This window comes from Gopherus flavomarginatus, chromosome 1, assembly GCF_025201925.1.
Source record: "Gopherus flavomarginatus isolate rGopFla2 chromosome 1, rGopFla2.mat.asm, whole genome shotgun sequence".
In the NCBI taxonomy this organism is placed as follows: domain Eukaryota; kingdom Metazoa; phylum Chordata; order Testudines; family Testudinidae; genus Gopherus; species Gopherus flavomarginatus.
In genome coordinates, this window is record NC_066617.1 from 2,283,923 (window position 1) to 2,309,370 (window position 25,448).

General features: G+C 52.9%; 1 protein-coding gene across 2 annotated transcripts in view; it reads right to left on the reverse strand.

Moving 5' to 3' along the window:
- LOC127051249 (uncharacterized) overlaps window positions 1-24,197 on the reverse strand; it is a 385,487-nt gene extending 361,290 nt beyond the window's left edge. For both annotated transcript variants that reach the window (XR_007774449.1, XM_050953336.1), the window contains exon 1: window positions 22,898-24,197. Coding sequence is in view for 1 of the 2 variants with exons in the window: in XM_050953336.1 (XP_050809293.1) it covers window positions 22,898-23,680 (783 nt within the window). In the remaining variant the exon portion in view is untranslated. The remainder of the gene's footprint in view (window positions 1-22,897) is intronic.
- Window positions 24,198-25,448: the final 1,251 nt, after the last annotated feature.

The window sequence follows — 25,448 nt, forward strand, 5'->3', positions numbered from 1 at the left end:
TCCCACCCAAATTCCTGTCTCAGCAGAGGCGGTTAATTTGGCATTAGAAGCTGCCCCTGGAGCTGACACCAGTGCCATGCTGCACTTGCATGCGGCCGTTTGCGGACCCATCTTAACGTTATTTGAAGTGGTTAGTAAAATTAAGTTGTTACTGCCGCCCCTGCCTGTTGTTCTCCCAGCTGATTCACCACCAAAAAACCCTCCAAAAAGTCAGTTTAATCCCCAAAAATATCCTGAGCGAACTCAAGCTGAACGGGCACTATTTGGCTTCCTTCTTAACAAAGGGATCCCCAAAGAAGCCCTGCGTAAAATGTCAAACCAAGAGCAGCAAAATGTAGCCGAACAGATAGGCTGGAAAAATTGGGAGGACTATGTTAGGACAAAAAACGAATAGGGGCCGGATGCTGCCCAGCCCAAATTAAAGATCCCACCGATGAACGCCCATACGCCACCCTGTTAGTTAACGGTGACACCCCCACTTCCTTTTTATTAGACACTGGAGCTCAAGTTAGCATTATTGAGCCCAACGTTCCCCACTGTCCTACTGGCTCCTTTATGTTTGTTCAAGGTCTCAATGCAGTACAAGAAAAACCCGTGCTTTGGGTTAAAATTGCCCATGGAAAATACCTAAGAAAAATAAAAGCCTTGTTGGGATCAAAAAATCTGCTAGGTATCTCAGATATTAAAAAATTTAAACTGCATGATCAAATTCTGCAAGCCCTCCCTATAACTGTAGGCGATCATTCCCCCTATGCCCCTGAAGTAGTTAACTCCCAGCCATGGAAATTTTCCCCTATTCCCACAAAATCCGAAGGGCTTCCCCTTATTGAAGCTTTGCTCACTCAGCTTCTAGAAGAAAAAAAAATAGAAAGGGTCACTGCATCCACCTTTCTGTCCACGGGTTGGGGTATTCCCAAGCCCGGCGATCCCTCTAAATATCACCTTGTCATTGATTACAGACAAGCTAACAGCCGTGTAAAGCCTATCGCATTTTCCAGCTCTGCCACCATTCCCGAAATACAGCGGCAACTAAGCGATGCAAGTAATCAGTGGGCATGTACGCTTGATTTAAAGGATATGTTTTACCAAATCCCACTCCAGGACACACAAGGAATCTTAAACTTTGCTTTTAAGGGCGTCCAATATAAATGGAAAGTTTGCCCACAGGGGTTCTGTAATTCTCCTGCACTTGCATCGTCCCATCTCAATATCACATTACAAAAGGTAAAACCGCTACAGGATGTGTATGTGCTAACCTATGTAGATGACATTGTCATTTGTGGGCCCAATCCACAAGCAGTTCAAAGTACCACCCAAATGATAATTGATGCATTAGAAGCAGATGGGTGGCAAATTAACAAAACAAAGAGCCACCTGCAGGCCAGCCAGCAATTCTCATTCTTGGGACTCCAATTCACTCCCACCACTCACACCCAAGCCCCAGCCAGTGTATTAGACCCTTGGACAGAAGCCCTTCCACAAAATAAACGAGAGCTTCAGCAGCTACTAGGTCTCCTTAATTATCACCGCCAATATATCCCGGCACAGCTAATTTTTAACCTAGAAATCCTACAAAGCTCTCTCTCTTCTAAACGCTCCCGAGAAGTATGGAACGCATCAGCACAACAAAGCTTAGAGAAACTAGCTGGCTGGTTCGCCTCTAACCCCCACCTCGCCCGTTTTAATTCCCAAGAACCCCTCAACATTAATTTGTTTATTACAAAACACCATGTAGGGTTCACTGTACTGCAACATGGTAATGCTATTTACAATTGGGCCCATCACCTGTCTGGACCCCAGTACAACTACGGTCTAGTGGGAGAAATGCTACTGGCTGCATCCAGTGCGCGTCACTGGTCCCAACTCCCTATCCCAGGTACCCTGTCTGGACCATGTGTTCATTTAATCCCGTGGCTTACAAGTACCCCTCCACCCGAGTTTCATGGCACTACTCGCACCTGGCAGCTTCTATGTTTCCAGGTTGAGGTAGCTTGGCAGGCATGGACCCTAACTCCCAGCGATAACATCTTAGCCCCCCCCCCCCCTTTCACCAACCGTTATGCATTGAAGTAAAATATGATCCCTGGGTTGTGTCTGACGGGGGAACCTCACCATCCCCTAGGGCAGGAGTTCTTTGTTCCACATGTAATCACTTTAATGTGCAGTTGCTGCCCCCCTCCTGCTCCGCACAAGAATGCGAGGTGCAGGGTGTTCTTTTAGCTGCCCAACATGTTGCTAATGCCCACTCTGCCAACAAGCAAGTTGTTTTAGGTATCGATTCTCAATTTTGTTTAGACATTTTAATTGAGCAAGCCTCTCCCGCAGCTTTTGTTAAATTGTGGGACCAAATTTTTGCCCTAATTTGTAAATTCTCTCACGCTTGGTTCATTACGCACTGTCCCTCCCATCGACCAGACTAACTCCCTGCATTCCAGTCTTGATCAAAGAATGAGAGAGGTCTCCCAAGTTCATATGGCAAATCCCGCCGTACAGGCAGACCCGCTGTTGCGCTGGCTCCACGAAGAATGGGGACACTTACCCCCCACAAAATTGTACGGCCTGTTATCTAGCTTTTCTAACCAACAGCCTGACGTTAGCCGCAGTCAGTGCGAGCTCATTGTTCAGTCCTGCTTGCAGTGTGTGCAGGTAAAAACTATGAATCGTCCCCGATAGGAGCGCTCTGCATACGCTGCAGAACACTTTGCCCCAGGTAGTACGTGGCAAGTTGACTTAATAGGACCCTTGCCAGGTGCTCGTCGTTTTCCAAAAGCCTCAGTTACTGTAGATCTGGGGTCTCGACAAACCTTTTGTGTTCCTCTTAATAAAACCAATGCTGCTTCTGTCGCTGTGGCTCTTAAGCAAACAGCAGCTGCCTGGGGCACTCCCACTGAAGTCCAGGCAGATGGTGGACCACCCTTTACCAGCAAAAGCATTGAACAGCTCATTTTCGGATGGGGGGCTTCCCTTCACATCCATACTAAATATCGTCCTCAAAGCAATGGTGTGGTAGAGCGAAAAATTGCAGTCCTTAAAGCTATGTTGCGAACAGCAAACCCCAACCCTGATTTTAAAAACTGGAGCTCATTTTTACCCCAGGTACTTATCGCACTCAACAAAAGTTACTCTCGTTGGCCTCACATTTCACCTACACCTAAGCCGCCTTGGTCCCCCATGTTTAACACCGGCCAACTGGTTTGGCTTACAGAACCCCAAGCCTCTGGCCATCGAAAACCTATAAAAACCACCATTCTCCGGGCCGGCAAGTACCCTAACACCTACTTACTGGCTACAAGTACCCCCGGTAACAAGCTAGTTCATCATAACTGGCTCAGCAAATGTAGTTCTTAATAAACAAACTAATGCCCCTGAGCAGGGCTCCTATTACTCTGTTTTACAGGTTATACTGCCCTTCCTCACAACATCTTTGCCCACGGAACCCTTAGGAGAAGGTGGACTACAAACATGGCTCACCACCTACTGGGTGCAGGAGGTCAGCGGAAACCAGCCCGTCAGCACTGAATCCAGAAGATTGTCTTGTTTGCTCTACTCAGTTCTCACCTAAATATCCATTACCCTTTCAATTTGTACCAAGAGTTTATCATTTTTCTTCATTTAATTTGTCTAATGTAAATTGTTCTTCCTCCTATGTGCAGTGGGCTGCTTCTAGTGTTTGGAATAATTGTTCTTCACAATTTAATTCTTATGTGTTTCCAGTTATTAATGCTTCAGGTGGAAGTGATCATAGCTTTCCTTTAATTGATAGTATTAGAGTTCCAGCATCTCATTGTTGGGTTTTTGTTGGTAATAGTTTAACCCCAGCCCCTACTTGGGTGGGTACTTATTCTAATTGTTCTATGTGGAGTTTCTCTTATACTAACACCTCCCTAACTAAACCCACTCTTACTTACACCTACCCCCCTCCCCTTCATTGTTCTTATCGTCTTAATTATAACATTCCTTTTGGAACCTTCTCTACCTCCATAACACACACGTATCTGTTCCATGCCCAGCACATGCATCATGCTGAGGCTGCATGTATCAATCGAGCATCCAGCTTTTTCTCCATGGACAATAATAGGTGGAGCCAGACCACAATTTCTTCCTTAAGACCCGGTCATTTTTGGATTTGCGGTAATGTCGCATTTGCTGTGCTTCCTCCCAGCCCCCGGGGTATATGCACCATTGGCACCCTGTATCTACAGGGGGGAGGTATTTATACCTTGCCATCTGGCCACCGACACCGTCGTAGTACCCGCTCGTTTTGGACTCGTTTGCAAACAGCAGCTTCCTCCCTCGCCTCCTCTGTTGTTAGTTTTAACCCTGTCGGTTATATGATGTTACGTGATCAAGTGCTGTTTCAATCCCTTGCTATTGAAATGCTTGCTAATACTCTGGCCAAAGGCCTCTCCTTAGTTAATCAGCAGTTAAATTCCCTTGTTCAGTATAGTATTCAAAATAGATTAATGATTCAATATTTGTTACAATCTCCCTCATTTTGTACTAAATTTGCTGAAGTATATCCCGAGTTTGCTGATAAATGTTGTGTTTCTTTGCCTTCTATTTCTCCTAATTTGTCCTCAATTGTTAAAGACCTGCAAACGTTGAGCTCTACTGTCAAAGAGTCACGAGAGTCCTTCCAGTTTTGGTCATGGCTCGATTGGTTTGGCCTTGCGCCCTACAAATCCTATTTCCAATCCCTGTTTGTGTCCCTTCTGGTTGGGCTCGCTCTTCTCTGTCTCGGATGTGCCTTCATTAAAGCCTGCATTCACAAGTTTGTTGCCTCGGCCTACATCGCTTCCACCCCCGAAGCGCATCCCCTCGTAGGTGGGAATGAGGAGTCGGACTCGGAAGTTTAGGTTTTCGGCCAAACTATTTCGGCCAGGGCACGGGGCATGTTAAGATAAATTCCTGTCTGCATCCTAAAAGACTTGCCCATACTGGTATTGCCCTGGCCTCTTCCTTTGTCAGTCAGTGTTAAAGGCATTCTGAACTATATGCATTTCCTCACCTTTTGGGGGCGAAGCCAGACTTTCAGGCACCTGCTCCCCTACTTGGTGTAAACTTTGCTTGTACCAATCAGAAATGAACACACACAGTTTTTGGGCCCCGTCCCCTATGACACTTCTATGATGTCATAGTGGGTATTTTAGGCTGGTCTGCCATGTGCAGGCAGAAGAGGAGAAAGAAAAACGAATCCTGTGTACCTTGTACACACCCGTAACCGAGCCTGATCACCTCGAAGCCTCTCTCAGCTCACGTGTTTTAAGCAGAGTTTCTACGTTTGCCGGTCGTTATGAGTTGGTTTGTATTCGTAAGTATTGGTTATTACTAAATGCTGCATCCGTGTTTATAAATATTGTTTAATAGTAAATACTTTAGCCATTGTATGTTTTAAGTTCCATTAACCCTATTAGCTAATCATATGCTGCTCCCCTATCCCTTGTAACTATCCCCAATAAAACTTTTAATTAATTAATTTTAGTTGTGTGCGTGCCTGCAGTTTGCATCGTGACCCAGACCCTCCTTGCATCCCTTACCTATACAGTCTATTGCCACTTGCAGCCTGGTAAATAACAGCTCTGCATTTTTCTTTCACCCCTAAAAGTACGTGGCAATCTATACCTCTCTCCACTGCTGAAGAGCAGAGCTAATTTTGATTCCATTAGGAGTCCATCTAGAGACTGCTGGTGCATCAGCACTGGGGTTCCCCTACTACAAGCTGAAATCACTAAAAGAGCTAAGCTTATTGAGCTGAGATCAATGAGTGCTGTGTTAACTAGTCGGGGAGCCTGAAGACCTAACACTAAGCGGCTGGCAGAGTGGAGAAGTCTGCAGCATGTTGGAGCAGCCCAATGGAACAGTGAATGGAGTGGAGCGGTTTGTGGGGACGGCTGAAGTGGCTCATGGGTTGACTGGAGGAGGAGCGGCACAGCTGGTGTAGTGGAGCTGGTCATGGTGAAGGCTGCAGCAGAACTCCACGGAGAGGCAGAGCAGCTGGCCCTGGCCCATGTAAGGTGCCCCTTAACACCCTGTGTGCGCCCCCCCCCATTTCCACCCAGGCTGGGGGGGTAAAACTCTGCAGATAAACTTTTGAACTCTAGGGTGGCACTGACCAGAGACTTTCGGGTTGTTGGACTTTGGGGTGATTGGACTTAAGACCCTAAGGGGGAAAGGACATTGCCAAACGTACTTGGAGGTGGGTTTTTTTGCTCATGGTTTGTGTTACAATCCTGTTTGTGGTGTTTCTCCAATGTGAGGCCGCATTGTTTCCCTCCTTTATTAAAAGGATTTTGCTACACTCAGACTCCGTGCTTGTGAGAGGGGAAGTATTGCCTCCTAGAGGCCCCCGGGGGGGGTGGAATGTAAGTGTCCCAGGTCACTGGGTGGGGGCTCGAACCAGTTTTGCGTTGTGTTATTGAAATGGAACCCCTGGATACTGAACCCGGCCCTTGATGCTGCCAACTCAGAGGGGCAGAAGGGTGACAAAAGAGAACTGGATAAATTCATGGAGGTTAAGTCCATAAAGGGCTGTTAGCCAGGCTGGGTAAGGAATGGTGTCCCTAGCCTCTGTTTGTCAGAGGATGGAGATGGATGGCAGGAGAGAGATCACTTGATGATTCCCTGTTCTGTTCACTCCCTCTGGGGCACCTGGCATTGGCCACTGTCGGCAGACAGGATACTGGGCTGGATGGACCTTTGGTCTGACCCAGTCTGGCCGTTCTTATGTTCTTATGAACCTGCGGGGGGATTTTAGGGAAGCGGGGGGCAGGGGGAATGACCTGCGCCTGGTCCAGGCACTGGGGCTAACTGTTCCTACTCATGGGGAAAAACCACTAGAGGCTCTTTAAGGACGAGGGGTCGGGAATTCTTTTTCACATCTTCTCTGGAAAATGGCACCTTCACCAGCACAGCGCTCCCTGGCATTCCAGTGGAGGATTGCCCCTCTGCCTGTCCTGGCTGGGACTCAGAATGCAGCGTGGCAGCCTTCCAACCCCTGCTCTGCCCCGACTGCCTGCGTGACCTTGCTGGGGGACAGTCCTGGGAGGCACTGCCAGTTAGACTGCGTCAGCTTGTCTGTCTCCGCGCCAACTGGGCCACCTACAAAGGAGCTGGTCCATGGCTGCTCTGCCCCTTGTGCAAAGGGGGGCAAAGTGCTGCCTGCTGGCCTGACGGCTGTTACATTTGCTGTGCGCCGGCGTGTGGGACCATGGGAGCTCCAAAGGTTCTCCACCATCCCAGGGTTTCACCCCATGCAGGCCAGGCGGGTGCACTCACAGAGCGGCAGCGAATGGCTCCAGAATTCCCCACCCAGCCTTTCACAAACAGACTCCAGCAAGGCCCGAGGACAAATGACTAAAGCAGCTGTGACGTTTCCAGGCCAAACCACTTGTCAGACGTTACAAGATGGAGGCACCGTGAGGAGATCTTGTTTTCCACCCTCTCCAGTCTCCTGAACGCTTGGTCCCGTTAGCCTCCCAGAGCCCTGCCTAGGTCCGTAGGCCGTGCAGGAGCTGGCTGGGGGCAAGGGGCACTGGTGGTCATTAGGGCAGAGTGTGGACACCCACGAGGCGACTGGCAGGTAGCAGGTGGAGTTGCTGCTAGTCTCCTTTGGGCCAAGTGGGGGTGTCTGTGCTGCAGCCGGAAGGTGCAAGTTCCAGCTCCAGGAGCCGTACTGGCACGAGCGCTGAGCGAGCCAGTGTGCTAAAAACAGCAGCACAGCCGCTGCTGCCAAGTGTGTAGCGAGCATCAGCTGGGATTGTCCTGAGGCAGCCAGCCCCTCCCACTGCGCACAGGTTCTACACCACCCCAGCAACAGTCGCCCCTTTTCCCAGCTCACCCGGCAGGGTGCTGTGGTTCCCCGGTTCAGAGCTCCTTAGAAGCCGTGGGCCACCCCCGGTGTGTGTTCACTGAGCAGGGCAGTCTGTATTTTCAGTGGCCCTAGGGTGACCAGGTGTCCCAATTTTATAGGGACAGTCCTGATTTTTGGGGCTTTTTCTTACATAGGTACCTATTACCCCCCACTCCCGTCCCGCTTTTTCATACTGGTTACCTGGTCACCCTAAATGGCCCAAGCAATGGGGCTCCCACCCCTTCCCCGGGAGACAGCGCCCATATATCTCACTCCCCGGCTGAGTTTCCTGATCCTCCGCTTCCACTGTCCCTCCCTCAGTGTCCCCGCAACCCTCCCAGCTCTCCTAAGAGATCCCAACTTCCCCCCAGTGTGCTCAACCTGCCCTTCCCTTCCCCCCCCATGGCACCGAGCAGGCCTGTCCCCCAGCGCAGCCCCTCAGCACTGGGCTGCACCAGGCAGGGGCAATCTGCCCCTAGCCCCTCCCTCCAGCCTCCTGAGCATTTCTGGGGATCTTCTCTGAACTCCCCCTAGCTCGTCAATTTCTGTCAGGTAACGAGATGCCCAGCAGTGAACATAGTGTGCCAGGTGCATTCCCACCGGAGGTGTATCGCGGGGAGGACACTGTGACCTCCCAACTCTGTGATATGATGTCCCTCCATCTAGCTAGCTATCCCCACACACACCCTCTATCTATCTATCTATCTAATCTATCTATCTATCTATCTATCTATCTATCTATCTATCTATCTATCTATCTATCCCCACACACCCCATCTATCTCTGTTGCATACTCCCATCATTGCAGGATCTCAGCTCTTCCAGGGGTCTGTTGCTGCCGTATCCCCCGTCCGACTCCTTTCTAACAAACCTCTAGCTGTCTCCCTTGCTGCCAGGTCCCCCCCAGCCATTTCCACTGGTCTCTGCTCGCCCGGGATGTATCAGGGAGTGAATGAGTTCCCAATCCCTCCTGCTGCACTTGCTGCATTTTCCCAAGTGGGGTTCCCAGTCCCGCAGCTGGCTCGCAGTCCCCCACTACCCCCCGTGGAGTCCACTGCAGGATTGGAGCCTGAATCTCTGTTCGTTGTCTTCTGCTCATTCCTGGCCTCCCCTGCTCTGTTGTGGGGTTTCCCTGGCCTCCCCATTTAGTGCTCTTTGCAGATGTCATGAGCGTGCAGCTGTCTCCCTCTCCCAGCCACCCGCTGCAGCTCTGAATCGAGACTGAGCATTCTCAAGACCCTGCTTCCACCACTTACCTTCGGCCTTGGGTCCCCCTGCCTTTCTTCCCCGCTGATCTTATCCCTCGCAAATACTTTTTGGGGTAAGGGCTTCCTGACTACTGATTGGAGGAACAGCAAGCCCAGACCGCAAAAAGATCCAAGAGAGAAAGAGAGAGAGAGAGGCAGGAGCTGTCAGCCGTGCGCCCCATTGAGGAGGATACGTTCCGGCACCGTGAGGCAGGAGGGACACTGGGGCTGAGAAGAGAAGAGAAGCAAAGGTGATGCACCGACTGGCTGCGCCCTGGTTGCTCTTCCCCCCGAGGGGAGATCACTCTTACTAGCGTTGTTCTCGTGTATTATGGTGGAGCCTAGAGGTTGTAACGGGATCAGGACCCTGCCATGCTGGGTACTGCTTAGACCCTATCCCAGGGGAGCTGGAACAATTTGCATCTTGGGGGGCTGAGAGCCATTGAACCAAACTGTAAACCCTGGATATGATGGACACCACTTCAAGCCAGGGGGCGCAGCAGCCCCCCCAGCCCCCCTAGTTCCAGCATCTACGCCCTGTCCGGGATCAGGACCGCATTGTGCCAGGTGTGGCACAGACACAGTATAGGGTTGCCAACTGTCTAATGCACAAACACAAACACCCTTGCCACACCCGTTTAGCTGCAGTAGCCTCTGGGAGATAGAGCCCGATTCCCAGTCTTTGGCGAAACCAGGAGGGTTGAAACCCCTGACAGAGTGAGAGACAGGCAGGCTCAATAGACAAGACCGACAAAGGACGGGCATACTGGACCCTTTAAGAGCAGGCACCAGCAGCCCGGCTGTTACTGCGGCTTGGCCCTTTAAGGTCAGGCATTTAGGGTGGGGCCTGGAGAGATCATGTCACTGAGAGACCCATGTGACTGGAATGGCAGGATTATAAAGAGCTGCCTGTAGCTTTTTGGTCCTAGGTCATCGAGGTAGGAAACTGCTTTGCCTGGGAGGGTGGGGGGCTGCCCTGTGTTTGGGCTATCCCCTGTCTCTGGGAGGGGATGTCTTTGCTGGGTGGTTAGACTCATCTGCCCTACTCAATCAGCAGGGAAACTGAGGCACAATTTGTCCTGCCACAAGAAGGGGGCTGTGAACAGGATCAGGAAGATGGAGGCTGAGTCTGTGACTAGTGCTGGAGAGCCAAGGGAGTCTCTAACAGAGGGAAAGTGATCCCTGCTTCACAGGGGAAACTGAGGTGCAAGGGGGTGATGCACTCAAAGTGACACAAAGCTGGAAACTGACCCCTGGCTTGCTGCTATAGCTGGAGCCAGTACAGAAGAGAATGAATATTTGGAAACCCTTTTCATTCTGTGAGTGCTGGAAATGGGGGAATTCCTGTGGAAAGTTAAACAATTGTCTTCATAAGCAGTAATTATTCAAATAAAAAATAAGCAAAACAAATTCAGCCAGGTGGCTAGACTGACCCACGCCCCAGCTACCCTCCCTTCCCTCCCTCGCACACACAAAGAATTCAGATACGTGAAAGGCTGCCATAAAAAGATGGAGGAAGCTGTTCTCTCTTGCCACAGAGGGCAGGACAAGGGGCAATGGGCTCAAACTACAGCAGAGCAGATTGAGGTTAAATCTCAGGAAAAACTTCCGAACTGCAAGAGCAGCAGGACAATGGACCAGACGCCTCGGGAGGTCGGGGAAGCTCCTTCCCTGGAGTTTTCCAAAGGAGGCTGGAGCCACCTGTCCTGGGTGGGTCAGACCAGCGGTTCTCAAACTGTGTGCAGTGGTGAGCCCTCTCAGACAGCAAGCCTCTGCGTGGGAGCCTCCCTTATAAATAAAAACACATTTTCTATATTAACACTTTTAAATGCTATTTGTATAACCCTGTTGTTTAAAATGAATTGACCTTTTCTCACGGCTTTGGAATGGACTAAAACGCATTTTTATCAAATTATTGTTATAGGCAGAAAAGTGAGTTTTTAAACAGTTCCTGTTTCATACTGGGGGGAGTGCAAAGAATTGGTCACTAGTACTTTTCACAGCAGACTTCGCCCCCCACTACCACCCTTACTTCTGCACTGCTGCTGGCAGCAGTGCTGCCTTCAGAGCTGGGTGGCCGGAGAGCAGCGGCTGCAGCCAAGCACCCAGCTCTGGGGCCAGCACTCCACCAGCAGCAGCGCAGAACTGCAGAAGTGAGGGTGGCAATGCCATCTAAGCCACTTTGACTTCTGCATAATGCTTGACCTTTGCGCTGGGGGGGGGGTAAGGCAAATTTGCAGCAGCTATAGTCCCCACGAGACCCCCCAGTGCTGCCTCTGCATGTGTGTCGGAAGGGGGTGTCATCTTCTAAAACACTGATTGAAACGATACAGTTTAGAGCAGTTGCTCTCTCTTTTGTGCATGTTCTTGAGACCCCCATGTAATAAACTCACAACCCCCAGTGTGAGAAGCCCTGGTTTTGACACAACAAATCCTGCATCTTGGCAGGGATGAGACTAGATGACCCTTGTGGTCCCTTCTAAACCTGTGGCTTTGTGATTCTAAGATTAAATCTGTAAATGGGGCGCAATGAAAAATGTTTCTGTAAGATCCCACAAATGGAGAATCTCAAGGGTATGTTCTTTGGGGCGGGGGAGAGAGAGGTGGGAAAAAACCCTTCCATGCTCAGCGTCCAGCCGAGCCCACTGCATCACAAACTCCTGCCAACCGTGTCTTACCGTGCGTGTGTGAGAGCAGCGGCCAGAGGGAGGCAGAGCTGCTGGGGAAGTCAATGGAGCCGTGCTGGGCTGCCCCAGCTGAAGCTCTGGCCCATGGACCTGGGAGGGGGTTCTACAGAGTGTGGAAAGCTGGAGGGCATTGGCTGGGCGGGGTCGCCAGGTGCTTGTTTCTGTCCTCACTGCAGAACTGGTGCAACCCCTGCTTCGTGCTCATTACCCCAAGGGTGCTAGCGGGGGCAAGAGGCTGACTCAGCTTCCCTGACGCCAAGTGCTGAGTGCCTCCGCTCCCACCTGCCTGCCCTCTCCCCCGCCCCTTGCCAAAAATCAGGGGCTCTCGCTATCCATGGAGTGGTTGGCTGCACCTTCTGCAGAAGTAAGTTCCATGCTTTGCAGACCCCTGGAGAGATGGACCCCCCGGGCACAGGCTTCCCTTCCAACGCAGGGCACAACCCTAGCTGGCTGCAGCTGGTGGAGAAGAGTCGGGGATCCCCAGTGTGCTGCCGTCCTGCCTCCCCTCTGCAGTGCCTGCAGCTCCATTCCTGAGGGTGATGCCGCAGTGCCTGCAGTGTCTGTCGCTGCAATGACTGCAGCGTCTGGCCCAGCTCTCCTGCTGCAGTGTGCGATGACTGCAGTGCCTGCCTGCCCCACCCCCAGCCCCTGCCCTTTTCTCTGCAGTGATCCCCCCCAGCTCTCTCCCATTTGCTGTGTGCCCTTCCCAGGGAAATACTGCAGCTGCGTTGTGCCATTATTTTCTCTGCATGGCCCGGCAGGGGAAGAGGCTGCAGGCTCTAGCAACCTCCTTCTCCACCTGCTGGTTTGCCTCCTTCCAAGTCTCTCCCAGCTGGCTAAGCACCTGCCCTCTCTTCCTTGTCTAGATACCCCTCCACCCTGTGCCACCACTGCTCTCCTGCCTCCCTTCCCTTGGGGGAGTACGGACCCACGAGTGCGGGCACTGCTACTGGCTGATGAAGCTGCCCATGCTGAGCCCCCTGTGTTGTTGCGATGATGCCATGTGGCACGAGGAAGAGCTGCAGTGTCTGGGGACCCGCGCAGGGATGGGTGGAGCACCAAGCTCCCTGCCTCTCAAAGGCAATGCCTCCCTTCCCCGTGGGCGCCGCATGGCACTTGTGTTTAAATGGGTTTGGCAGGCCTTCCAGGGCGCCAGAGGGAATTGCTCCAACCCGGATTCACTCCAGTTTGACTCAGAGCTGGACCTGCCTTCATCCAAGGTGTCAGAGCTGGGGCAAAGACCCTGAACTGAAAAAGGTGACAGATGGAGAAGACAAGATTAACGAAGCACAGCTGCCAAACCAAGGTGTGAAGGCTCCGCTCCTGCAAAGAGTAAAGCGTGTGCGTCACTCTACCCACGTGAGCAGGCCATCTGGCTTTCATAGACTCACTCGCATCTGCCAAGTGAAGCAGGTGTCTGAAGGACCAGGGCCCTGCATGCAGGCGGGGGGGTTAATAAATGGAGATATACCTTTCTCATAGAACTGGAAGGGACCCTGAAAGGTCATTGAGTCCAGCCCCCTGCCTTCACTACCAGGACCAAGTACTGATTTTGTCCCAGATCCCTGGGTGGCCCCCTCAAGGGTTGAACTCACAACCCTGGGTTTAGCAGGCCAACTGATGGTGCTTTATTTAATTGGATGACCAGGGCTATGGCACACTTAATGCAATCCACTAATGCAAGACTATCCTGGAGTCTTTGGCAGGGGAGGAGTTACTGGAAAGAATTCCCCAGCTGATTAATCCCCACACCAAATGTCATGGCCCCTCACCCCCACGCCGAAGTCGGGAGCTAGGCCAGGGATCTCTCAGAGCCACTCCGAAAAGACACTAAAAATTCATCACCACTTCAGCATGTTTGAAGCTGGCCAGTTCTGCTGGGTTTTGGGATGGGCCGAGCTACTAAAAAAAAAGACCAGGATTCCCGGTTTTCATCAGACGGGTTTTTTAAGTTTCTGTTTTGAAACAGCCACGTTTGAGTCACGCCCGGTGCCGCAGCCGACTGACCTAAGCTGCCAGCGGAGCAGAGAGCCCCAGAAGGCGACAGCCACTCACGATTTCCCCAACCGTGACTTTTGTAATGACGTTTTTGCAAGTTCAAATTCTGATTTTGTTTGTTTGGGGAGGAGGGGACATTTCTAGTAACAAATGTCCCTGTTTTGCAATGAGTTCTAAAACTGGCAAACAGTGGGCATGGCCTGGGGAACCAGGCGTGACTAGCAAAAGGGGCTGTGCCTGGGATCTTTAACAGAGGTTGCTGAAGATAAACTCTCTTGAAATAGGCAGCAGTGACATTTAAGTACCGCAGACGCAGTGTTTGGGTGGGAGCCAGCAGGTGGTAATGTTACACATAGTCTGATACGTTATTTTTCTTAGCATGTGTGAGATTTGGGGAATCTGTGTCCACCCTGTGAGTTCGGGCTCATCTTGTGAAGTTGCTGGGACACTGCACGTCATGGTGTCTGTGAGTCACCAAGATGCTGTCAGGGCTGTGTCATGTGTTCCCCAGACTAAGACCAGGGCCGGCTTTAGGCCAATTCCACCAATTCCCCCGAATCGGGCACCGCACCTAAGAGGGCACCGCACCCAGTGAGAATCCCTTCTCTGGCTAGAGGCGCCTTTTTAATTTTTACTCACCTGGCGGGGCTTTGGGTCTCCAGCGGCACTTCGGCGGCGGGTCCTTCACTTGCTCTGGGTCTTCAGTGGCACTTCAGCCGCGGGTCCTTCAGTGCCACCAAAGACGCCGAAGACTCAGAGCACCGCCCGGTGAATACAAGCCCCACGTGTTTTTTTACAGGTGTTTTTTGTTGTTGTTTTGGTTTCGTTTTTTTTTAGTCATCCCTGTCGGGACCCTGTCAAAACTGTTCGAATTGGGCCCCGCACTTCCTAAAGCCGGCCCTGCTAGGACAAGGGGACGGACGCGGCCTGGGGAAATCAGCCTGACCTTGTGTGTGTGTGCAGGGCTGCGTGGTGTAATTTTGACACAGTTTTCCATACAAGCTACCTCTTTAAATGAGGAGGGCTTTCCTGCTCCTGATGGCAGGCCATGGGGGCTCTGTAGGAAGGTGTGCCGTCTGCAGTGAGCCAGCCGAGAGGAAGGTGAGGTGAGTGACATTTCTCTGCCTCGGGGAGCAGCCTGCTTTGTCTCTCTCCTTTGGACTTCTGGGGTGTTATCTCAAATTTTCAGACATAAAGAAGCTAGTGTTATCGCTGGGTCTTCTCAGCCACAGAGCCAGAGAGACTCAGGGAAATTCACAGGGACATGCTTAAACAGAAAGCTTGGGGATTGGGGAGGAGCATGGGGCTGCGGGAAGGAGGGCAGCAGCTTTGGGAACGGGGTGTCCTTTTTAAGTGTGGCCCCCACTGAGGAAGAAGGAAACTAGAAGCACAAAAAGAAACCCTCCCTGAAGCTAGGGGTGAGGAGGGGGATCCTGGACTCCTTTGAAAGCTCTGCCCTAAGCCAGAGAAATGCTCACAAGTGGAGAGGACACTGAGGCAGGGAAAGGGGTTGTCATGGTACAATTCCCCACTCTGAACCTTAGCGTCCAAAAGATGGGGTACCAGCATGAATTCCTCTAAGCTCAATCACCAGCTTAGAACCTGTAGCGCTGCCACCAACCAGGAATTCCAGTGCCTGGTACACTCTGGTCCCCCCAAAACCCGGCCCGGGGACCCCCAAGACCCAGACCCTCTGGATCTTAACACAAGGAAAGAAAACCCTTTCCCTCACCGTTGCCTCTCCCAGGCTTCCCCTCCCTGGGTTACCCTAGAAGATCACTGTGTGATTCAAACTCCCTGAATCTTAAAACAGAGAGGAAAATTCACCTTCCTCCCTCCTTCCCTTTCCCCCTCCCAGACTCTTCCTGAGAGAGAAAGTAATCCTGGCACAGAGAGAAATCAGCCTTTCTCTCCCCCTTCCCTCCTTTCTCCCCACCAATTCCCTGGTGAATCCAGACCCAGTCCCTTGGGGTCTCACCAGAATAAAAAACAATCAGGTTCTTAAACAAGAAAAGTTTTTAATTAAAGAAAGAAAAAACAGTAAAAGTTATCTTTGTAAATTTAAAATGGAATAGGTACAGGGTCTTACAGCTATAGACACTGAGAATACTCTCCCAGCCTAAGTATACAAGTACAAATTAAAATCCTTTCAGCAAAATACCAATTTGAACTCCTTCCAGCCAAATGCACATTTGCAAATAAAGAAAACAAACATAAGCCTAACTCACTTTATCTACCTTGTACTCACTATTCTGGATCTATAAGAACCTGTATCAGGGAGACTGGAGAGAAACCTGGTTGCACATCCGGTCCCTCTGAGCCCCCAGAGTGAACAACAACCAAACACTAACAGCACACACACAAACTTCCCTCCCTCAAGATTTGAAAGTCTCCTGTCCCCGATTGGTCCTCTGGTCAGGTGACAGCCAGGCTTACTGATCTTCTTAACCCTTTACAGTCAAAGAGATATAAAGTACTTCTGTGCTATTAACTTTTCTTATCTGTTTATGACAGGGGTATCAGTATTTGTATTGTTTTCTCTGGGTCTGTATATTTCTCAGGCTCTCTAAAGTACAGAGTGATTGGGGTTTGGGGACCCATTAGCAAGCCTGACTCTGGGCTTGCTTCCCCATCACTTGTCCCCAGAGCAGGGACCTCTGACCTAGGGTGCCCACAGGGACGGGGAGTAGCTGTGCTTAAGCGACTGGGGATTCTGGGGGCCATGGGCTGCTAGGCAAGAGCGCTCCATTCCTGTGATGAGACAACAGACAGAGACTGTGCCCAGGAAATGTGCCATAGACCCCGGGAAGCTTAGCAGCACACGGGCCCAGTGGGGTGGGACCCAAACACAGCAGCGCAGGAGAGGGAGAGCGACCAGGACTGCAGCATGCAGCAGGGTGCAGCCAGGCTGGATTGTTCTTTGTTGTGCAGTGCAGACTCTTTGGCAAGTGGGGGGCGGGAATCTATTGCAAAAGGCAAACTCTTGTTCTTAATCTCTCTAACGAGCGTCTTGGGACAGCAGCTTCCTAGGAGCAGAGAAGCCAACTCACGGGTGTATTGCCAGAGGTGCGATCTCCAAGTGAAATTCTGCCTCATGCATGTCTCACAGCAGAACCCTCAAAGCAGGGGCTCCCCTGCCAGCCTGGGAAGTGGGAGGGGGACTCCAGTGCAGCCCCCGCCCCCAGGACTAAAAGTGGCAGACATGAGATTGGGAAGGCGGAACTATGGCCTGGGGGCTGCAGGGGGCGGAGGTGTGGAGGGCGGGGGCTGATGGGAGGGCTGTATTGATGGTGGTTTCTGAGCAGATGAGGTGAGTGCTGGGAGGGGGAACTGAGGGCGGTGGGGGTTGATGGGGAGAGGAGATGAACTGAGGGGGGGCTGGGGGAGAGGATTAATTGCTGGGCAGGAGATGGGCAGATGTGGGTGTGCGAGTTCCTGCAGGAGGCGTCAAAATCCCCTTGCCCAGTCCTTGGGCACATGGGCGACACCAATTGTCACATGCCCACACCCTGGGGATGGGCAGGGAGAGACTCGCCTAAACACACACAATCGCACAGGGGTTCTCAAATTTTTGTACTGGTGACCCCTTTCCCATAGCAAGCCTCTAAGTGCACCCCCCCATACATTAAAAATACCTTTTAATATATTTAACACCATTATAAATGCTGGAGGCAAAGCGGGGTTTGGGGTGGAGGCTGACAGCTCACGACCCCCCCCCATGTAATAACCTCATGACCCACTGAAGGGTCCTGACCCCCGCTTTGAGAACCCCTCAATAGAATCTTTTCAAAACATCTCATGATTTCTGGTCTAGTCTCAAGGTTTTTGATCTCTTGAAGTTGGCGTTCCCGTGGAAGCCGGGCTCTGGCATTTGGGCTGTGATTTCTGCCCACGCGGGGATTGCCTGTACAGCGTGTGCCCACCTCTGTCCCAGTGCTGCGTTGGCAATTTGCCAGCAGCTACTTCCAGCCTTTGAGAATGTGCTGGGTGCGGATGCTCTGGGTTCCTCTTTCCCATCACTGCACAGCCAGGGGGGATCCCTGAGATCATCTCGGCTGACCCCCAGCCCAGCCCAGGCCAGAGACCTCCCCACAGTCACTCCCAGGGCAGAGCTGTTAGAACAAAACATCGCCAGTGATGGACAATCCACCCCCACCCTTGGGACATTGTTCCAAAGGTTAATTATTGTCACTGTTACAAATGTACCCTCATTTCCAGTCTCAGCTGGTCTCATGTCAACTTCCAGCCATTGGATGGGGCTAGAACTTCCTCTGCTGGAATGACGAGCCCGTTATGAAATGTTTGTTCCTCACGAAGGTACTTACAGACTGTGATCGGGTCACCCCTGAACCTGCTCTTTTTTAAGCCAAACAGACTAAGCTCCTTAAATACATTCCTATAAGGCAGGTTTTCTGATCCTTTAATCCTTCTCATGGCTCTTCTCTGACCCCTCTGCAAATTATCAACATCCTTCCTCTATGGCGGGCACTAGAGCTGGACACAGGATCCCAGCAGCAAAGAATCCTGTGGCACCTTATAGACTAACAGATGTTTTGGAGCATGAGCTTTCGTGGGTGAATACCCACTTCCTCAGATGCATGTAGTGGAAATTTCCAGGAGCAGGTATATATATGCTAGCAAGCAAGCTAGAGATAACGAGGTTAGTTCAATCAGAGAGGATGAGGCCCTGTTCTAGCAGTTGAGGTGTGAAAACCAAGGGAGGAGAAACTGGTTTTGTAGTTGGCAAGCCATTCACAGTCTTTGTTTAATCCTGAGCTGATGGTGTCAAATTTGAAGATGAACTGAAGCTCAGCAGCTTCTCTTTGAAGTCTGATCCTGAAGTTTTTTTGCTGCAGGATGGCCACCTTAAGGTCTGCAATAGTGTGGCCAGGGAGGTTGAAGTGTTCTCCTACAGGTTTGTGTCTATTGTCATTCCTAATATCTGATTTGTGTCCATTTATCCTTTTCCGTAGAGACTGTCCAGTTTGGCCGATGTACATAGCAGAGGGGCATTGCTGGCATATGATGGCGTATATTACATTGGTGGATGTGCAGGTGAATGAACCAGTGATGGTGTGGCTGATCTGGTTAGGTCCTGTGATGTTGTCGCTGGTGTAGATATGTGGGCAGAGTTGGCATCGAGGTTTGTTGCATGGATTGGTTCCTGAGCTAGAGTTGCTATGGTGTGGTGTGCAGTTACTGGTGAGAATATGTTTCAGGTTGGCAGGTTGTCTGTGGGCAAGGACTGGCCTGCCACCCAAGGCCTGTGAAAGTGTGGGATCATTGCCCAGGATGGATTGTAGATCCCTGATGATGCGTTGGAGGGGTTTTAGCTGGGGGCTGTATGTGATGGCCAGTGGAGTCCTGTTGGTTTCTTTCTTGGGTTTGTCTTGCAGTAGGAGGCTTCTGGGTACACATCTGGCTCTGTTGATCTGTTTCCTTATTTCCTTGTGCGGGTATTGTAGTTTTGAGAATGCTTGGTGGAGATTTTGTAGGTGTTGGTCTCTGTCTGAGGGGTTAGAGCAGATGCGGTTGTACCTCAGTGCTTGGCTGTAGACAATGGATCGTGTGATGTGCCCAGGATGGAAGCTGGAGGCATGAAGGTAGGCACAGCGGTCGGTAGGTTTTCGGTATCGGGTGGTGTTAATGTGACCATCACTTATTTCCACTGTGGTGTCTAGGAAGTGGACTTCCTGTGTAGATTGGTCCAGGCTGAGGTTGATGGTGGAGTGGAAGCTGTTGAAATCATGGTGGAATTTTTCCAGAGTCTCCTTCCCATGGGTCCAGATGATGAAGATGTCATCAATGTAGCGTAGGTACTGTTCCTGACAGCTTGTATTCCATCTGTGTGTGGGATCCCTGATGATGCCACCAGTTGTGCTGAGCTCTGTGCCTTTATTCTCACACACAACTATTTCAAATTTGATGACAATATATATCTCCAGATCAGTGGCACCGCTAGGGGAACCGCACGGCCCCACAATATGCCAATATCTTTATGGCGACCTGGAACAACGCTTCCTTAGCTCTCGTCCACTCAGGCCCCTTCTCTACCTACGCTACATTGATGACATCTTCATCATCTGGACCCATGGGAAGGAGACTCTGGAAAAATTCCACCACGATTTCAACAGCTTCCACCCCAGCATCAACCTCAGCCTGGACCAATCTACACGGGAGGTCCACTTCCTAGACACCACGGTGCAAATAAGTGATGGACACATTAACACCACCCTATACCGAAAACCTACCGACCGCTATGCCTACGTTCATGTCTCCAGCTTCCATCCCAGACACATCACACGATCCATTGTCTACAGCCAAGCACTGAGGTACAGTCTGTGTGGGGGATGGGAGAGCAGGGGGTAACTTTAGGTGAGGAACAGGTGCTCAGCCTGTAACCTGAGCCAGGCAGGGGGAAGGGATGTCAGCACCTTTGCCTGGGAAGCTGAACAAAAGAAGGGGCTGGCTGGAGGGAGTTAGTTCAGTTTCGGTTTTGGGCTGGGTGGTTGGAATTCTGGGAATCCCAAGCTGAGGACTAAGCTTCCTGAACCCCAGAAGGACTTGACTGAGGGGTCCTAGTTGGGTCTCCAAGCTCTGCTGTAACCTGCGTTCCTGTTGTCCAATAAACCTTCTGTTTTACTGGCTGGCTAAGAGTCACTGTGAGTCCCAGGAAGAGGGGTGCAGGGCCGGACTCCCCCACACTCCGTGACAACTGGTGGCAGCAGCGGGAGATACTGCACCCCGTGGACGGCGCTTCCTGCAGTAAGTGACTGGGGAGCAGTAAAACGAAGGGGTAGTTAACCCCTGGGAGTGTGTGCCCAGTGAGAAGGACTTTGCAGTAACAGGGTTCCCCGGGGGATTGCAGTGAGCGGTCCCAGGGGCGGAGGAGTCTACAGCTCGACCCTGGCAGAGAGGTGGTGACCTCAAGAAGGGCTGGTGCACTAGGGGTCCCCCTGGAAACCGTGGGGAGCGACGAGCACCCCGGCCTGTGAGTGGCCAGCAGGAAGATGTATGCCAAGCGGCGCAAGTGTGACCTGCTGGAGCTGTGCAAGCAGAGGGGGCTGCACCCAGGGAGACGCACCAAGGACCAGCTGATTGCCCAGCTGGAGGAGGGAGACCGCTTGAATGAACGGAGCCCTGTCTCTGAGGGAAGCAGCCTGGCAGGTACAGCGTAGGCACCAGTGTCTGTCCTCGCTGGGAGTGGTCAGCCGGCGGCTGAGGGCTTCCCGAGACCCCCGCTTCCTAGGCCTAGGGGAAGGGCGAGGAGGAGCCCAGCGAATACCAAGGGCACTGTGACACCCCTGGCCAGCAGGGGAGCCTCCCGGTGAAGCTCACCCGCCAGCATGGGATCCTCCCGGCGACGCTCGGCATCCGTGGAGCGGAAGTAGCTGAAATGGGAGAGAGCTAAAACTGAGAGAGCTGGAGGATTGTGAGAGACAGAGAGAACATGAGGAGAGACAAAGACAGCGGGAACTGGAGGAGAAAGAGCGACAGCGTCATCATGAGCTGGAACTGGGGAGGCAGAGGGGCAGCGGGGCCCCCGGCTACAGTGAGTGAGGGGGGGCCTAGGACTGCGCGGAGCTTTGAGAAGTGCATCCTGGCCCAGCTTAAGAAGGGGGAGGACATGGATGACTTCCTGGAGGCCTTTGAGACGGCCTGCGAGCTGCACCAGGTAGCTCCGGCAGACAGGCTCCAGGTTCTCACCCCCTTACTGGACCCCAAGGCCGTGGCATTGTACCGCCAGCTGGGAGAGGAGCAGAAAGGGAACTAGGAACCATTCAAGCAGGCCCTGCTGCGCGAGTTTGGGCTGACTCCTGAGATGTACCGGGAGAGGTTCCGGAGTCAGGATAAAACCCCTGAGGTATCATATCTGCAACTGGCCGTCCACATGGAAGGATACGCCAGCAAGTGAGCAGATGGGGCTCAGTCAAAGAGGGACCTGGTTAAACTGCTGGTACTGGAGCAACTGTATGAGCAGTGCCCATCCGACCTGACGCTGTGGTTGAGGGACCAAAAGCCAGAGAACCCGCGACATGCAGGGCAGCTGGCTAGTGAGTTTGTGAAGAGCCGGTCGGGGAGTGGCAGGGAGGAGTCCCAAAGGAACAGGCCCGCCACGATGCAGGGAGAGACTCATCCTGGGACCTCCCGAAGGAGGAATAGGGAGAACCCCCTCCCAAGGGGAACGCCCAGCATCAGGGACAACCGACCGGTTCGAGGGGACCAATGGGACATCAGCTGCTATCAATGTGGCCAGAGGGGACACAGACAGTCCCAGTGCCCCAGGCTCAAGGTCAGACTGAGCAGACTGACCCCACACTGGATTAACTGGGTAGAGACCCAGCTGGATGAGGGGCAGCGTTTGCAGAAAAGGGGGGCTGGCTGCATACCACCTGTCACGGAGTCCCCGGGCGATGCTCTGGAACTGCTCCCCACCAAGCCAGTCAGGACTTTGGGGAGCCTCCTCTCCCTTGGAGCAGACTTGTTCAGGGCAAGAAGCTCACACGGCTTCACCTCCTGGGTCTCTCCTTGGAGCATTCAGCATCCTCTGCCCCTCCATGCGATTCCCACAGCGAGACCGCCTCAGTGGGGTCCTGGGGAAGCCACCGGGTCCTGCACCCCCACTTTGCAGTCAGACGTGACTCTCAGCCAGCCAGTAAAACAGAGGTTTATTCGATGACAGGAACAGGGTCTAAAAGAGCTTGTAGATACAGCGAACCGGACCCCTCGGCTGGGTCCATTCTGGGGCAGTGAATCAGACCCCCTACGTCTGCACTTCACTCCTCGACCCCAGCCAGCTCCAGACTAACAACCCCTCCCAGCCCCTCCTCTCTCCTCAGCCCCTTTCCCGGGCCAGGAGGTCACCTGATCCCTTTGTCTCCAACACCTTCAGCTGGCACCTTTGCAGAGCAGGGGCCCAGGCCATCAGTTGCTAGGAGACAGAGTGTCAGGCATTTAGGTGCACTGGTCCTTTGCTCTGCCAGATACTTAAGAACTGCCATGGGGACACTGAGGCACCAACACAGTATTCAGAGAAAACATTAAGAACGTTCCCAGTTCGTCACATCTCTCCCCCCTTCGAGACCAAACTGAGCGAGGTCACTCCAGCCAGTCACCTGGGGAAGTTCGAACCCACCAACGTTCCCATGGATGCCCCAGCATCTCTCCCATTCCTTGGTGTGAGTTACATCAGGACAGTCCAGTCTCACGCCCTCCCTTAGGTCGGGTGTGCTTGATGGCACTTGCAGGCCGCATGTGGGAAGGTTTATGCAGCCCACACCCTTTGCCACCCCAGTACCCCTGGGGTTCAAACTGGGATTGGGTCTTTTCCCAGCCCTCTGGTCTGTGATTCGGGCTGTCTTGGTTAAGAGCCCCCATCTTGGCCTTGGCCAGCTCTGGGCTTGGGCAGCCGTTTCCCACTTTGTGGCCCAGACACAACACCTCTGCCGTCCCCCCTTGCACTTTCCAGCTTTTACCGTCAGTCCCACCTCCTTGAGGCAGCCCAGCCCCCCCTTCACCTGGGACACCTGTTCCTCCCAGGTCTGGCTAAAGATGCACATGTTATCAGTGTCTGCCAGGGCCAAGTTCTCCATCCTCCTCAGCTTGTCTAGAATCTCCCCAGGCCTAGGCATGGGGTCGGCATCGGACACTGTGATGGCTTTAAGCTTCCGATAGCCCCCATAAAACCAGATCTTCCTGTCTCCCTTGGGGATCAGCCCCACGGGTGAGGCCCATGGGCTGTAAAACGGCTGGATCCCATCTAAAGCCAGCAGGTCCTTGACCTCTCTCTCCAGGTTCTGGGCTGCTTTCCCAGTGACTCTGAACGGGGAACACCTGATGGGGAGATTGGCTCCCACCTCGGGGAAGAGATCCCCCAAGGGGTCTTCCCCCTTCTCCATCCAATCCTCCCCCTTCAGGTCCAGGGGTCCCCTCACTCTCCTCCCATCCAGCAGCTCAAATGGGAAGAACCATGTGGATTCCTGGGGCACCACCAGCTGCCTCCCGATTCCCCCCAGTTCTACTTCCCCTTGGGGAGCCCATTCCCGGTACAGGAATCCCTTCTCCTGCAGGACTCTGTCCCTGCAGCCTTCCCCAAGGGGGTTTGCAGCGCTGTGGCCAGCAAGTTTCCTCAGCTTCTCCAAGGAGGGATCCTTCTGCAGCTCGGTCTGGGATTCAGCAGCTGGGGCAGGGAGTGGGACCTGTTCCCTCTTGCTCGCTGGGCCTGGGGTCACAGCCCCCCTGAGCCCTGTCCCTGGTAGCTCCCTTCCTGCTGTGTAATCACTTCCCAGCAGCACGTCTAGACCAGGCAAACCTGGTTGGCAGCCGACCTGCCCTGCCTGGGTGTCCCCCCACTCAGCTGGGGTCTCAGCTCCCCCCGTGCTCAGCGCTGCCCTTGCTGTCCCAGTGGGGGCAGGCAGCGAGCTCCTTGCTCTGGTCCCAGCATCAGAACCAGCGTGAGCCCCCTCTCCGGTGTGGAGGGGGGCGGGGAGCATCTCTCCCTCCCACTCAGCCCCAGGGAGCTCGTTACAGGCAGGCAGGTATCCTGAGCCCAGCAGCCCCTCCCCCCTGCCAGCTGGGTCATTTGCATTTTCACTGACCATTTCCCTCCTAGCCAATTGGTTCCCTGAATTTGAATTCAAACCCTTGGCCGTTACAGGAGTGGGGCCTGGATCCTGTCCTATGGGGAGACAGTCGCCCCCAAACAGGGCCTCCGAGCCGATATCCTGGAGAACCTCAACGACCAGCCAGCCCGACGCCTCCTGGGTCTGCACAGGGATCTGGGCCATAGGCAGGGCGAGGGGCTTCACCCCAGGGAATTTCACCCAGGTCCGACAGTCCCTCAGCATCTGGGGCTGCACCACCACAGTTCTCTCTGTCCCAGGGTCTCGCCCCCGCAGGCGTGTTTCCCCACTGACCCCTGGGCAGCCCCCTATGTCTCTCTGATCCACCATCACCAGTCCACGCTGCTGCTGCTTCTCCTGCAGCTTTTCCTTGGGCTCTTGCTCTCTCTCATGGTCCTCTTGCTCTCTCGGGCTCTGCTCCCATCCCATCCGTCTCCAATCTCCTGATGGGGAACCCAATCGTGAAGACCCTTGTCTGATTGGGGACCAAACTCCCGGGGATGCCTGGCTGATGCTCCAGCTGCTCTCAGATCCTCTTGTAGCCCCATCTGGGCCAGGAATCTGCTCCTCAGAGCGGTCCTCTTCCTCCAACTGCATGATTAACTGTGCCTTGATGAACGTCCCCATGCGTAACCCTCTCTTTGTGCACAGGATCACAATGTCCTTCTCAAGGAGATGGTGATAGGCCATCACTTCACCGTTCCCAAGTGGCTCTGGACTCACAGGCCTGTGTGCTCTTGGCTCCCCCATGGTTTCCAGGAAGAACCCCTGGTGTGCCAGCCCTTCTTGTGATCACCACCTCTTTGCCAGGGTCGAGTTGCAGACTTCTCCGCCACTGGGACTGCTCCTGCAATCCCCCGGGGAACCCTGCTACTGCAAAAATCCTTCTCTCTCCCAGGGTCGAGCGGCAAGCTCCTCCGCCCCTGAGACCGCTCCAACAGTCCTTCTCGCTGGTCACACACTCCCAGAGGTTAACTGCCCCCTGAAACCATCCCTCTCTGAGCCTTCAGCACGCCTGGTCCTCATTATCCCTCCTTTGTTTTAC